The 16,064-nt window shown below is 36.1% G+C and overlaps 1 protein-coding gene across 1 annotated transcript; it reads right to left on the bottom strand.

Annotated features, from left to right (window-relative positions):
• Nucleotides 1-4,088: 4,088 nt before the first annotated feature.
• LOC145046007 (F-box protein CPR1-like) lies at nucleotides 4,089-4,688 on the bottom strand. Its single transcript, XM_078994288.1, has 2 exons — nucleotides 4,505-4,688; nucleotides 4,089-4,423 (listed from the first exon to the last, which is right to left on the bottom strand). Exons 1-2 carry the CDS (start codon nucleotides 4,686-4,688, stop codon nucleotides 4,089-4,091), a joined length of 519 nt encoding a protein of 172 aa, XP_078850414.1.
• Nucleotides 4,689-16,064: the final 11,376 nt, after the last annotated feature.

The following is a 16,064-nucleotide window of genomic DNA, read 5'->3' as shown; positions in this document are numbered from 1 at the left end:
ATATATACACACACACACACACATATATATATATATATATATATATATGTATATATATATATATGTGTGTGTACTTGTATAAAAGTAATTTTTATGTTTAATGTATATAAGTGTTATTTCAACTTATTTATATATATATATATATATATATATATATATATATATATATATATATATATATATATATATATATATATATATATGGTTTCCCATCTTATATATAAATGCATTTAGAATGCTCACAACATTACAATGAGTCCTTATAACAAAGATGTTGCTAGTTCGTGCCCCTCTTGATGCTTTGTAATGTCCTGATTTTCAACCTAAATTTTTCATTATATTTATTAAAATATATTAAAGTGTAATTACATTATGTGGAAACATGTTGTGAATGCACGTGTGTACAGTATAACATTTCCCTTCTCACGAACCAATTAAGCTCCTAAACAACATTTATAAACAAGTGGGTAAGCACGAAGCTTACTGAGTTCTCCAATATACCATATACCATAATACATATTCATGCATACAAACAATGCCTCACGATCTAACAATAATAGGTGTACTTATGACCTTCACACCATTTCATTAACACAAGTCTATATATACTTACGACCTTCATGCCATTTCATTAAAACCAGTCTATATCTACTTACGATAAGACTGACAATTCTAGACATGACCCACAACACAACCCACGATCCACGACACGACACAAAATAAATGGGTTTAGCTTGAGCTTTTTAACCCACCAACTACGGGTTTCTCAAAAAAATAAACTGGTTGATCCGCCAACCCGTTTACATTTTTAATAAAAAAATATTTTTGTTTTTTGAATGTATTTATGTATCAAGTATTAATATTTGATAAATATTATATAATATATATACTATTAATTCATAGACCATTTGACTGTTTTACTAGTGTAGGCACATTTATATATTCCATTCTACTTAAGCACAGAGAAATTATATTATTAGTACTTGCTACTAGCTCTTTATCCTAACATACATAAATATATATTTTACCACATAGTATAGTGAGGTAACTCAGCTGAATATTAGTCCGAAGATTGACAGATATCTAGGCAATTCCATTGTTGATCCAACTGGAGGGTAACACGCCTAACTAGTATTAACCTATAATATTATAAATTATTAATTAATATGATAATCTGGTATTATATGCTAGATATTTTTGAAATCCAACAACCAATCCAACATGACCATTCTTGACACCTTTCCCGTAAGTACACCCATCAACATTATAACTCGAATTACTAATAAATCTTAATTATATATCCATTACAACGACTATGAATATAAATGTTAGTTACACTGAAAGCGATACAAGTGCCAAAAGTTTGGAAATGGCATTGACAAAACTCTTACCTGAGAGCTTATATTCGTCGAGCTTTGAGATACTCCCGACAACTAAAATACCATAGAATCTAAATAAAAACCGTAGGAAAGGTTGAATACTTCAAACGAAAGGTTCTGAAGTGATGTGAGGAGGAATGAGGGCTGAGACGGTGTTTATAGGCTGAATCTCGACCATCCTTCTACATCTGATTTATATTCATACTTCTAATTCTAATTCTCTCTAAGCCTACTGTTGCACTTAACTAATCATCTAAGATTCTCAATAATCTCAAAGTATTACGATTTTAGATTTGCAAGTTGAAGTTCGATTTCAGATTGCAATTTCATATTTGCAAGTTACCGTGAAGCAAACCTCTTAGGGCAACTGACAACGAAAGTAGAAAGTTAGAAAGGTCTTGTTGGATTTTGCGATTTGGTTGGTTTCTCTTAAACTGGTTCGTTGACTTTGATTTTTCTTACTCTTTTTCTAATTTCTTTCTAAACTCACTGTCATCAATCTTCATCAATTAATCCGGTTTTTGTGGACTGTGGTTATGGTTTGTTTTAGGAGTTTGGTTTTTATCTGTTTGAATTCGATTATGTTAGATATCTCGATTTTTTCAACTGATTTTTGGTTATCGGGTGAGTTTGATTTTTATTAATGTGATTTTAGTTTCTCTCTATACCTACTATCATAGGTCTGATTTCTCACTCTTGTGGTATGTTGTAGGAGTTAGGTTTGTACTTATTTAAGTTTGATTATAGGAGAAAGGATATGTTGAAGTTGGATCAAGTCCAAAGGTCCGATTTCTCTTCTGTTTGAGTATGAAATTTGTTGGTTTATTACAGATTTTTGAGGTTTACTTCAGGTAAAACTTTTCTAGAGATATATTCTAAAATATTATGTTATGTTTCTGTTATTTAGGAGTTAGTTTTTTTTATTTATTCTGAATATTTGGAGGTGGCAAAGTTTTATGATTTTTCCATTGTTTCTTATTGACAATAATTTTAAAAATGGATTCATATGTATGATTTTATGATTTATTTTCTAGTTCACTTGTCTTGTAAAAAGTGGAAAATAAACCATAGTCAGTTATTTATTTCTTTGCCCATCTTTTAACTTCATTTGTGTTTTAAACCCGAAAACAACAATAGGTTGCTAAAACCAAAAAATGAAAAAAAAAAAAAAAAAAAAAAAAAAAAAAAAAAAAAGGCAAATCATTTACGAGGGTGAATGAATAGATTTATTGTTAGAAATCAAAATGTTTTCTAATTCATATGATCGGACACTTGTTCAATTGAAACGTAGATTTTAACAAATGCAACATTGTGAAAGCATACAAAGGTAAATAATCTAGTAGTGATGGGATAAATTTATTTATCGAGTTACAAATTTTGTTGAAAATGAAACAGTTGAAGGTGAAAGTTTTTAGTCATCTATTCAAATAATGGAATACGCAAAAAAAATGCACGTGCTCCCTAATATGTTGGTTGCATATAAGATTCATCGGAAATAAATTTTCAAATTGTATATCCGAAGTACCATGACTCAAAAAAATTGTATATCCGAAGTACCATGACTCAAGAAAAATTTGAGTAGATTGGCAATTTTTAATATCGAAAGTGATTTTTTACAAAATATTTATATTTGAAAATAATAGATGTTTTTGCTTAAAAAAAATGCATAAAGACATTGTTTTAGGTGATTTTTATAAGTGTTTTTTTTTATATTACTTGTTTGATTATAAAATTTACTGCATTTTCGTTTTTTATAAAAATTTTAAGTATTCATTTTGTCTATTGTACAGTACTTATATTAAGTGCATACAATTCTTATCTAGCCCTAGGTATTAGAAACCAATGGACCCCAGGGGATAATAGTAAATGTACATGTACCTTGTGTATATATTCATCACAACAAATGAAACAACTCCAATGATTAATCGGACGAAATCAAAATGTTAAAATGCTGAAAATGTTTCTACTGCATTTTAATGTCGATCTACAACTTTGCATCTTACAAACAAATTGCAAGAATTAGCCAATATGTAGCTATGATTTATGGTCACGAAGTTTAAGCTTACCGTTGATGGTTCATTGAGTGACATCATCTCATGTTGAATACGAGTGTAAAAGGAATTAGAAAAATAATATAATAAATCATCCAAATACCAAATTTTAGTTGTCTTTTTTCCTCAAGAAACCGATAGTTGATTTGCTTCGCACACATTTTCTAACAAATGAAGGCTTTCAACACACTGAACAATCTCGGATATGAAAGAAGCAGCATGGAATTCCACTAGTCTTGATTGTGTCCCCATCTTAGTAAGATAAACTTCGATCCCGTGATCATTCATAGCAGTAAGAAAAAAATCTCCATTGACAGTCAGTTGCAAAACTCCCATAATTGATAATCCTTTAAACTTATTTTCTTTTGATTTATAAACGACAGACCAAGAATCATCTCTCCTCACCCAAATCCAACAATCTCTATAGTAACTGTTATTATCATACGTAGAAATCATTGCTAGAGAACCTTGGAAGGTTGTTAGTCTTGTCAATCTCTGAAAGGGTTCATGCAATGGAATCATGCCAAAAACATGAGTGCTCAAATCAAATGTCATTATACAAGCAATATCACTGTGATGTGATACTGTATGATAACAATCTACCACCCAATGCAAAGCTCCATTCACAAAACATGACCCCTAAATGCCTCTCTTTACTTCAGAAAAAAAAAGGTGTAGGGGAGGAAATCGCACACCAAGTGCATGTCTTTAGTAAATAAAAATATGAACTTTCTGTGGTGTATGATATCTGGACAATCTTGTAATCATCACTGATTGGGTCGAAACCAAACCTAAGCGCAAGCCCAAACCCTTCCAAAGGGCCTCTAGGTGTCCGCGGAAAATTAGGCAGGTTTTGTTTGCGCCTTATTGAAGGGTTCGATAGACTAATTCCCTTCTTATGCTCACTCAAATAGAATATTCCATCACATGAACCAACAATTATGAAAGCTCTGCTACATGGAAACTGGACTGCTGTTATACCATTGTATCCTTCTGTGGGACACAATGGTAACTAGTCTTCTAAATGTAATGTATAAAAGTCAGTTGACAATAATGTATGGAAGTATTCAATGCCATAACGAAGATGATGTCTAAGGAGGAGTTTTTGTGTGGATCGAGAAGTATGCATGCGGATGAAAGAGGGACTAGAAATACAAGAATACCATGATTTGGAGAGTGATCTAAACCGGAGGAGGGATTTGGGTGGTAGTCTTGTGAAGATATCAATAATCAACTCTTGGCATAGATAATCTGACATTGTGTAATCCTGCATTTTTCTAAGGAGATGAAACTTCAGTACTGATAGCATGCAATCAAAACCATCTATGTTTCTATTTAAAGATTTTTCAACAGGATCATGTTTCAGTCAAATCGTAAATTTTCTTAAATAAAATCAAACTAACTTATGTTCTCATCGTAACATCATTTACATCATCCATAAAATGGAAAAAGTAATTGGTTGCGAATGAAACAGGTATATATCGGGCTCTTATATGTTTAGTGAGTTTCTTATTTAGTTGAATATCCTGTGTATACAAATATTCAATAGAAAAAAGAATGATCATTGTTATCAACTAAAATATCTAATGTACTTTCAAAAAGGTAACTAGGTATATTATATGAATCTTAGCCATCATCACATCAATTAAAAAGGCATGAAAATAAAAACTTGAAGGGGAATCGACGATTAAAATCACTCACCAGAGGAAGGAAGCAGAGAAAGAGTAAACTGATGATGAGGATGCTGCGGAAATCTTGTTTTGATATACCAAAACATCGACGATCGACCGACTCTTTCTGGGGCTTAATTAGGTTTCATTTGGGCCCAACGTTCCCTATGTGTAACAGCCACGTTTCCAGGTATATATTATTTTATTTAATTATTTTGAATTATGGAAAGGAACTCGGCGAGTTGATGCGTAGACTCGCCGAGTAGGGTCGCGATTATTCATCCAAATTTGCTTTGGACACGGCGAGTCCATCAGTGGACTCGGCGAGTCCACGCTGTTTAACGAAACCCTAAATCCCCGGGTTTGGAGCCTATTTAAGGGAAATTATAGCCTCTCATTGCGGCTACCAGTCCCTTGAGAGAACCCTAGGTGAGCCAAATCGTTGAAAGGAAGAAGAAGGCACTTTTGATCCTTGTATCTTTGGTTTAGCAAGAAGGAGGTGCAAGAGCAAGAGGGGAGGTGCGATTCTAGTAGTTCCATGGATTCAGAGACTTCATTTTGAGGTAATGGTTCGAACCTCCTTCTATTTTGGTGTTGGTCTATAGAGTTAGAGTTTTCTAACCCCTTTGGAGAGTGATTATGTGGAGCAAATGGTCCCTCTTCAAGTTTTTGCCTTGGATCTGGACTCAAAGAGGTCCAGAGACCGTATCCCTTGGAGCTTTATGGATTATATTGGATTTATTGGACTTAGGTTGCCATTTTTGGGACTAAATCATCTTTTGATGCCTTGTTGTTGTTATACAAGCATCAAGTTTAGAGCTTTACGTGACATTCATGCTTGCGAAGGTCAGATCTTTGATTTAGGGAAACAGATCTGACCTTAGGAGGCCAGTAGAGTTTGTGCATGGCATGAACTCGCCGAGTTGTTCTTAAGACTCGGCGAGTAGGGTTAGGGTTTCAAGTAAATTGCTCAGTAAATAGACTTGCTGAGTCGGGGGATGACTCAGTGAGTCAGAAGGGAGTTAGAGGACTGGAGTTAAAGGCGACACTCGCCGAGTTGTTCTTGAGACACGGTGAGTTGAGTTGTGGTGACCCCGCGATTCATGCCTAGTATGACTTGTCAAGCATAGGGAGGGACACAGCGTGCCAAGCAGGAGAAAGTGTTAAAGGACATGTGTGAACTCGCCAAGTCACCACAGTGCACTCGGCGAGTAGGGTCAAAGTGTGACCGTTGACTTTTAGGGTTTGGTCAATGGACTACCTGTGTTGAGAAGGGGGATAAAATAGCCTTAATCCCTCCTGAGGGTGCCAAAGGCAGGTTGAGTCTAGTCTTGAGAATTATATTTATAAGAGTATTTATTTTATATGAATAGGTGAAGATTAGGCAATATTCCTACCGAGTCAGATATTTACCGAGACGCCTGAGGTGAGTCTTCTCACTATACTTTACCTAGTGTGGTAACAGAGTTATGTGATAGAGTATTTTAGAGTTATATGCCAGTGTAATTGCATGTTATTTATGTGCTATGGTTTATTGTGATATGTGCTATATATGATTCAGAGTTACAGAGTTAGGACCTACGGGTCCACAGAGTTAGGACTTTCGGGTCCATAGAGTTAGGGCTAGAGGGCCCATAGAGAGTTGGGGCTGGAGGGCCCCACTGAGACACATAGACCTGAGGGTCAACAGAGTTATAGCCTCGAGTGGCTATTGTGTGTTAAAGTGGTATTTTGGGGAACTCACTAAGCATTTATGCTTACAGTGTTATGTGTTATGTGTTTCAGGTACCAGCGACGATCGCGGGAAGGCGCCGGTATGATCCGTACACACGCACACTGTAGTTTTTTATATATATATTTTGATCTTGGGTTTTGTATTGATACAATGTTGTTATAACGATTTGTTTATGCTTTCAAATGATATTTTATGGGTTCAAAAGTGAAAAATTGTTCAAATTTTTACGGTGTTACAAGTTGGTATCAAAGCCTTGGTTTGAGGGATTCGGATGTATCTTCGGGAGTATCTGAGCTCAAACTGGGGATTTGAGGAAAATTTTAATAATAAAAATAAAAATAATATTTTTGAAAAAGAGTAAAAAGAGTTTTGAGACAAACAGAGCAGAGTCGTGTGTACGATCAGCCAGCGCCCGAACGGTGATTTCCCAAAATACCCTCCTAATAAGTGATTATCAGATATGTTAAGTATGCTATGTATGGCGAGGGTACACGTTCCGGTTCAGCATTTTGCTCAGCTTCCAGGGCGAGGCAGAGCCTTCAGCAGGGATGTAAGGGATTCATAGCATATGTTATGGACGCAAAGGTTGAGTCGGAGAGAATGAGGTCTGTGAGGGAGGTACCGATAGTGTGTGAGTTTCCAGAAGTATTTCCAGAGGAGTTGCCCGGCGTACCTCCTGTGAGGCAGGTGGAGTTCAGTATCGATTTGGTTCCGGGGGCCGCGCCTATCGCTAAGGCGCCCTATCGCCTTGCGCCTCCAGAGATGCAGGAGCTATCCTCGCAGCTGTAGGAGCTGCTAGGGAAGGGATTTATTCGGCCGAGTAGTTCACCGTGGGGAGCTCCTATCCTTTTTTTTCAAGAAAAAGGATGGTTCACACCAGATTTGCATTGACTACCGGGAGTTGAACAAATTAACGGTCAAGAACCGTTACCCGTTGCCGAGGATTGACGATTTGTTCGATCAGTTGCATGGAGCATCTTGGTTTTCCAAGATCGACTTGAGATCTGGATATCATCAGGTGAGGGTGCGAGATGAGGATATTCAGAAGTCAACATTTAGGACTCATTACGGGCATTACAAGTTCATGGTGATGCCTTTCGGGCTCACCAACGCACCAGCGGTGTTCATGGACCTCATGAACAGGGTGTGCAAACCAATGTTGGATCGCTCGGTAATCGTATTCATCGATGACATTTTGGTGTATTCGAGATCTAGAGAGCAGCATGAGGAGCATCTAAGGGAGATACTATGGGTTTTGAGATCGGAGAGGCTTTATGCCAAATTCTCCAAATGTGATTTCTGGTTACGAGAGGTCCAGTTCTTGGGATATCTCGTCAACCAGAAAGGGATATTGGTTGACCCCGCCAAAATTGAGGCGGTGATGGGTTGGGAGGTGCCGAGGTCGCCCACGGAGATCAGGAGTATTCTAGGGCTGGCAGGCTATTATCGGTGATTCATCAGGGATTTCTCCAAGAATGTCATGCCACTCACCAAGTTGACCCGGAAGGGTGTAGTTTTTGCTTGGGGTCCAGAGCAGCAGGCCTCCTTCGAGACACTTCGCTAGAGATTATGCGAAGCCCTGGTGTTAGCCCTTCCGGAAGGAATGGAGGATTTTGTGGTATATTGTGACGCATCGATATCAGGATTAGGAGCAGTACTTGTGTAGAGGGATCATGTGATAGCATATGCATCGAGGCAGCTGAAGCCTCATGATGCGAGGTATCCTACCCATGATTTGGAGTTGGGGGCAGTGGTGTTCGCCCTCAAGATCTGGCGTCACTATTTATATGGAGTCCGGTGTACCATATACACGGATCACAAGAGCCTGAAGTATTTAATGGATCAGCCCAACCTGAATATGCGGCAGAGGAGATGGCTGGATGTGGTAAAGGATTATGATTGCAAGATCCTGTACCACCCGGGAAAAGCCAACGTGGTGGCCGATGCCTTGAGTCGTAGGGCGGAGAGTGTTCCGATGCGTGACATTTGTGTGAGGTTGATGGTGATGACTCCGGTATTGGACACCATTCAAGGAGCTCAGGCCGAGGCTATTAGGCCAGAAAACCAGAAGAGAGAACGGGTTGTCGGACAAGTATCAGAGTTCATCACCAATGGTCGGGGGCTTATGACATTTCAGGGTCAGATCTGGATACCGTATGTAGGCGGAACACGTACCATTCTTATGGAAGAGGCTCATCGATCGAAGTTCTCGATCCATCCCGGGGCCACTAAGATGTATTTAGACCTGAAAAGGGAGTATTGGTGGCCCTTTATGAAGAGGGACGTTGCATGGTTCGTGGAGAGGTGTCTAACATGTCGTAGGGTTAAGGCCGAGCATCAGAGACCTCACGGCAAGTTGCAGCCACTGGAGATTCCCGAGTGGAAATGGGAACATATCGCCATGAATTTTGTCACCAAATTGGTAAGGACTGCAAGGGGCGTCGATGCAATTTGGGTGATTGTAGATCGATTGACGAAGAGCGCTCATTTCCTCGCTATTAGTGAGAGCTCTTCCGCGGAGAGGTTAGCGGATATGTACGTGAGGGAAGTGGTAGCACGGCATGGAGTTCCGATCTCGATTGTCTCAGACCGAGATGTGCGTTTCACCTCTAGATTCTGGAAGAAATTCCATGAGGAATTGGGTACTAGACTGTATTTCAGTATCGCGTACCACCCCCAGACTGACGGACAGAGTGAGCGGACGATTCAGACGCTCGAGGATATGCTCTGGTCATGTGTGTTGGATTTTGGTGGGAGTTGAGACACATACTTACCCTTGGCGGAATTTTCCTACAACAACAGCCATCATTCGAGCATTGGTATGCCACCCTTTGAGCTGTTGTATGGGAGGAGGTGTCGGACCCCCATTTGTTGGGGAGAAGTGGGGTAGCGTGTGATGGGTAGCACGGAGATAGTGCTTCAGACGTCTGAGTAGATCCAGCAGGTCAGGCAGAGGTTGTTGACCGCTAAGAGTCGCCAGAAGAGTTATGCTGATAGGCGATGATCCGAGCTCGAATTTCAGGTCAGTGATTTGGTGCTTCTAAAAGTATCTCCTTGGAAAGGAGTGATCCGATTCAGAAAGATGGGTAAGCTGGGACCCCAGTATATTGGGCTGTTTAAAGTGATCGCGAGGGTGGGCAGGGTAGCGTATCGCTTGGAGCTACCTGCAGAGTTGGGTCAGATTCATGACACTTTCCACGTATCGCAGTTGCGGAAGTGTATAGCGGATGAGTCGGTAGTGGTGCCATTGGAGAAAATTCAGGTGGATGCGAGCCTGAATTATGCTGAGAGACCGGTGGCGGTCAGGGATCGGAAGATAAACGTTTTGAGAAACAAGGAAGTGCCTCTGGTTTTGGTTCAGTGGCAGCATCGGAAGGGGTCCGAGCTAACTTGGGAGCCGGAGCGTGAGATGCGTGAGCAGCATCCGGAGTTATTTCGAGAGTGAGACTTCGAGGGCGAAGTCCGATTCTAGTGGGGGAGAATTGTAACATCCGGGTTTCCAGGTATATATTATTTTATTTAATTATTTTGAATTATGGGAAGGAACTCGGCGAGTTGATGCGTAGACTCGCCGAGTAGGGTCGCGATTATTCATCCAGATTTTCTTTGGACTCGGCGAGTCCATGTTGTTTAATGAAACCCTAAATCCCCGGGTTTGGAGCCTATTTAAGGGCACTTATAGCCTCTCATTGCGGCTACCAGTCCCTTGAGAGAACCCTAGGTGAGCCAAATCGTTGAAAGAAAGAAGAAGACACTTTTGATCCTTGTATATTTGGTTTAGCAAGAAGGAGGTGCAAGAGCATGAGGGGAGGTGCGATTCTAGCAGTTCCATGGGTTCAGAGACTTCATTTTGAGGTAATGGTTTGAACCTCCTTCTGTTTTGGTGTTGATCTATGGAGTTAGGTTTTTCTAACCCCTTTGGAGAGTGATTATGTGGAGCAAATGGTCCCTCTTCGAGTTTGTGCCTTGGATCTGGACTCAAAGAGGTCTAGAGACCTTAACCCTTGGAGCTTTATGGATTAGTTTGGAGTGATTGGACTTAGGTTGCCATTTTTGGGACTAAATCACCTTATGATGCCTTTTTGTTGTTATACAAGCATCAAGTTTAGAGCTTTACGTGACATTCATGCTTGGGAAGGTCAGATATTTGATTTAGGGAAACAGATCTGACCTCAGGAGGCCAGTAGAGTTTGTGCATGGCATGAACTCGCCAAGTTGTTCTTGAGACTCGGCGAGTAGGGTTAGGGTTTCACGTAAATTGCTCAGTAAATAGACTTGCTGAGTTGGGGGATGACTCAGTGAATCAGAAGGGAGTTAGAGGACTGGAGTTAAAGGCGACACTCGCCGAGTTTTTCTTGAGACTCAGCGAGTTGAGTTGTGGTGGCCCCGCGATTCATGACTAGTATGACTTGTCAAGCATAGGGAGGCACACGGCGTGCCAAGCGAGACAAAGTGTTAAAGGACATGTGTGAACTCGCCGAGTCACCAGAGTGCACTCGGTGAGTAGGGTCAATGTGTGACCGTTGACTTTTAGGGTTTGGTCAATGGAGTACTTGTGTTGAGAAGGGGGATAAAATAGCCTTATTCCCTCCTGAGGGTGCCAAAGGCAGGTTGAGTCTAGTCTTGAGAATTATATTTATAAGAGTATTCATTTTATGTGAATAGGCAAAGATTAGTCAATATTCCTACCGAGTCAGAGATTTATCGAGATGCCTGAGGTGAGTCTTCTCACTATACATTAACTAGTGTGGTAACAGAGTTATGTGATAGAGTATTTTAGAGTTATATGCCAGTGTAATTGCATGTTATTTATGTGCTATGATTTATTGTGATATGTGCTATGTATGATTCAGAGTTACAGAGTTAGAACCTACGGGTCCATAGAGTTAGGACTTTCGGGTCCACAGAGTTAGGGCCAGAGGACCAATAGAGAGTTGGGGCTGGAGGGCCCCACTGAGACACATAGACCTGAGGGTCAACAGAGTTACAACCTCGAGTGGCTATTGTGTGTTAAAGTGGTATTTTGGGGAACTCACTAAGCATTTATGCTTATAGTGTAATGTGTTATGTGTTTCAGGTACCAACGACGATCGCGGGAAGGCGCCGGCATGATCCGTACACACGCACACTGGAGTTTATATATATATATATATATATATATATATATATATATATATATATATATATATATATATATATATATTGATCTTGGGTTTTTTATTGATACAATGTTGTTATAACGATTTGTTTATGTTTTCAAATGATATTTTACGGGTTCAAAAGTGAAAAATTGTTCAAATTTTTACGGTGTTACACTATGTTTCTTCCATGTTTTCTTTTTGTGAATAATGAAATTCTTTTTGTGATAGCATTTTAATGTACTCAGTTTTGAAGATTTTATTCGTATTTAGATCAAGGTTTTACTCCCCACGATCCTTTCATTTTCGCTCTAGCTTAGCGCACGTCATATTCCCACATCTCTCCTTCAACCCCCCCCCCCCCCCCCTAATTCCTAATCCTTGGAAATGATCACCGTTTATTCCTTTAGTTTCTATATTTTAAGTAAATATATAAAAATTATAATTTTATTTTACTAATACAATAAATAGTAAACGTAAATCGACTGAAAAGTTTTATGTTTAGACCTTACAACCGATATAGTTCTTATCTTTTTTTTTAATCAATTAAGTCCAAAAAACCAGAAAATATAAACATTTTGACTCTTTTACCCGGTAAACAAGTCATTCAACTTTCAAAAACTACACTTTTGACTTAGATTTTAATATTTATTAAAAGTTTGGTCCAAACTTTACACTTTTAGCCAATATTTCATAATTTATTACAAATTTAGTCTAAATGTTAAACTTTTGTCCTAGATTTTCAAATTTTGTTACACTTTTGATCCAAAAAATGTATTTATTTTTAAATCTTTTTTTCAAAAAAAAAAATTTCTAATATGTTTTTTTGCTTTATAAAATTATATTTATACAACAAAAAACATATTTGCACATAAGAACTTTTTTTTTCTATATAAAAACTTTTTTTAAACACTATTGTATGCCAAACACATTTTATAATAAATACATGTATATACAAAACCGTTTTTATAAATAAAAAAAAAAAATAGTGTATACAAAGACTTATTTTTATACAAATGTATACAAACACGCTTTGATAAAAAAAATATACAAATACATATTTCATAGTATATATATATATATATATATATATATATATATATATATATATATATATATATATATATATATATATATATATATATATTCATAAAAATATGAGTTTTATACATTAATTTCGATTTTTATAAACACCTATTTTATAATAAATATATTTTTTATTCATACATGTTTTTTACAAAAAAAATGTATACAAACATGTGTTTTATAAAAATATATACAAACATGTTTTTATAAAAACAATATATACGACCTGCTATTTTTATAAAAATGTATACAAACACGCTTTTTAAAAAAAAATATGTAGAAACACATATTTCATAGTAAACGTATTTTTTTATATTTATGCATTTATATTTACATAAATAAGTGTTTTATACATTTTTTTATAAAAACGTGTTTGTATACAAATGCATTTATTATAAAATAGGTGTTTATATATATATATATATATATATATATATATATATATATATATATATATATATATATATATATATATATATATATATATATATATAAACTACATGTTTGTAATTCATTGTTTTTATTAAAAAAAATGGATTTATATATATATATTTATTCACTTAATAAATACCCAATTTTACAAATAGTTTTTTCATATACAAAATTATTTTTTTAAAAAAGTCTTTATATAGAAAAAAGAAGACTTTTATGTGAAAATATGTTTTTTGTATAAATATGACTTTATAAAGCCAACAAACATAACAAATTTTTGAAAAAAAAGGAGGTAAAAAACTAAATTTAGGATGAATTTGTGACAAATTTTGAAATACAAGACAAAAGTGTAAACTTTATACCAAATTTGTAATAAATTTTAAAATCTAGGCCATAAGTGTAAATTTTAGACACAATTTTAAAAAGATCTAGGCCAAAAGTGTAATTTTTGAAAGTTAGATGACCTATTGACCGGTAAAAAAGTCAAACTTACATTTTCCGGTTTTTAGGACTTCATTGACTAAAAAAAGACAATGAATAAATTGGTTATGAAGCCTAAATATAATGACTTTTCGATAGATTTTTTAACAAAAATTTTTATTAATTCAAAAGTAAACAATATACTGAATAAAAATTAAAATGAAATACAAACTTAATAATAATTAAAATAAGCCCAATTGATATATTTTTTTTCATAATTTCATTTTTATCCTTGAAATCATGGTGAATTATTTTCCCGAAAGATGATGGGTGCATCACATCAAAACTTTCATATCTCTTGAGTCTTTTTCTTCATGAGCTTCGGCATGACCTGGGGCTAACTCGGACGAGAAACAACTAAATTGGAACAAGATCTGAAGGTTTTCAGAAGGTCGGACACACTGCAGCAGGACTAAGGATATGGCTCTGATATCATGTGAATAATCTAAAAATCTAGAAAAAAAAATTTGCTTATAGATAAGCCTCAATTTATATACACATAACAACCTAATGTTGGGTAATCTTGACATGGATATGCTATTTGAATTATGGGTATGTGTGACAACGCGTAATTTCTATCTTGTGAGTCAATCATATCAATCAAAAGTCAGACTTATTTCTCTTATTATCTTAATATAGTAAGGGTATTGAATGTATAAGTTTCTAAACCTAGCATACCTAAGGTTGTGTTTTAGGAAGTAAATCAACTAAACCAAGTACTTCATCTGAGCCAAGAACCCCATCAAGTGAGGTTCACGGTCGCAAACCAGGTTCACGGCCGTGAACTCTTCTTTGGCCGTGAATTCCACATATATATAAGAGTTTGATTCATTTATCCCTCACTTCTTCTTCTTCTAGACGTGAACTCAAGGTTTTCTCTCAAGTATCATCAGCGGAAAACTTTCTTTTCTCCCTTATATCAAGATAAGTACCCTTTTTTGTTGTTATTCTTGTGAAGTTCATTAGATTCAGCCTTGAAACATCATCTTTCATCAAGATCTTCAAGTGTTCATCTGGTCGTGAACCTTTCTTGGGTCGTGTACACTTACATCCTCATCATTCCACCGAGAACACACATTGGTTTCTAGCAGAAATCACTTGAATCTTCAAGGGTTGTGAACCCTTGTAAGACCGTGAACACCTCAAGATGGTCGTGAACACCCCAAGGTGACCGTAAACCCTCTTCAGCCTTCCATTTTCAATCCTAGCACTTCTTTGGTAAGTGTTTCTTACATCATAGGTTGTTGTCCTTTACACTTTAGTTGTTAAATGCACTAATTGTATACATACATATGTTGTTACATGAAAAGGACCAGTTTGTGCTTCGGGACTTCACTAGTGATATCACCCATCATATATTGAGCTTTCAAATAGATTACTCACTATCAGGTGAGCCCATACCCCGAGAAGTTACCTTTTAAATGGTTTTAAATGTTTTCTAGGGGGAGGATACAAGTAGAACACAATTGTATTGTGTTAATACTTACATGTGAAAACAATCAAACAAAAGGTTTGGAGTCATGGGGTGGTATCATCTTTGTTTAATACTTTCTTTTTTCTGCCATATCAGCGTGATATATCAGATTTGACATACTTTATTTCTTTTATGCTATTTCCTTTTTTTCCATTTGAAAAGAATTTGTCATGTTATTTTTTTTAAAAACCTATTTTTAATAAAAACCAAAAAATTCCTTTAATTTAAAAAAAACATTAATACATAATTAAACATAAAAAAACACCTAATATATAATTAAAAAGCATCAAATTCATATATATATATATATATATATATATATATATATATATATATATATATATATATATATATATATATGAGTTTTAATTCTTAAAGTGGTGGTGTTCTTCCTCGGGTAAGTGACTCACATCTTGAATTAGATTTTTCATATCTTGGACTTTTATTTTGTTGAACTTTTGTTCCTTGGCAAATGCCAAATAATCTGTGAAATTTTTATTTATCTTCACTACCTCTCCCCTCAAACCTTGTACATAGTTGAAATTTTATCCGACACTTATATATATATATATATATATATATATATATATATATATATATATATATATATATATATATA

Source organism: Lactuca saligna, chromosome 5, assembly GCF_052625555.1.
Source record: "Lactuca saligna cultivar CGN05327 chromosome 5, ASM5262555v1, whole genome shotgun sequence".
Lineage (NCBI taxonomy): Eukaryota > Viridiplantae > Streptophyta > Magnoliopsida > Asterales > Asteraceae > Lactuca > Lactuca saligna.
This window is presented reverse-complemented; position numbering and strand designations above follow the sequence as displayed.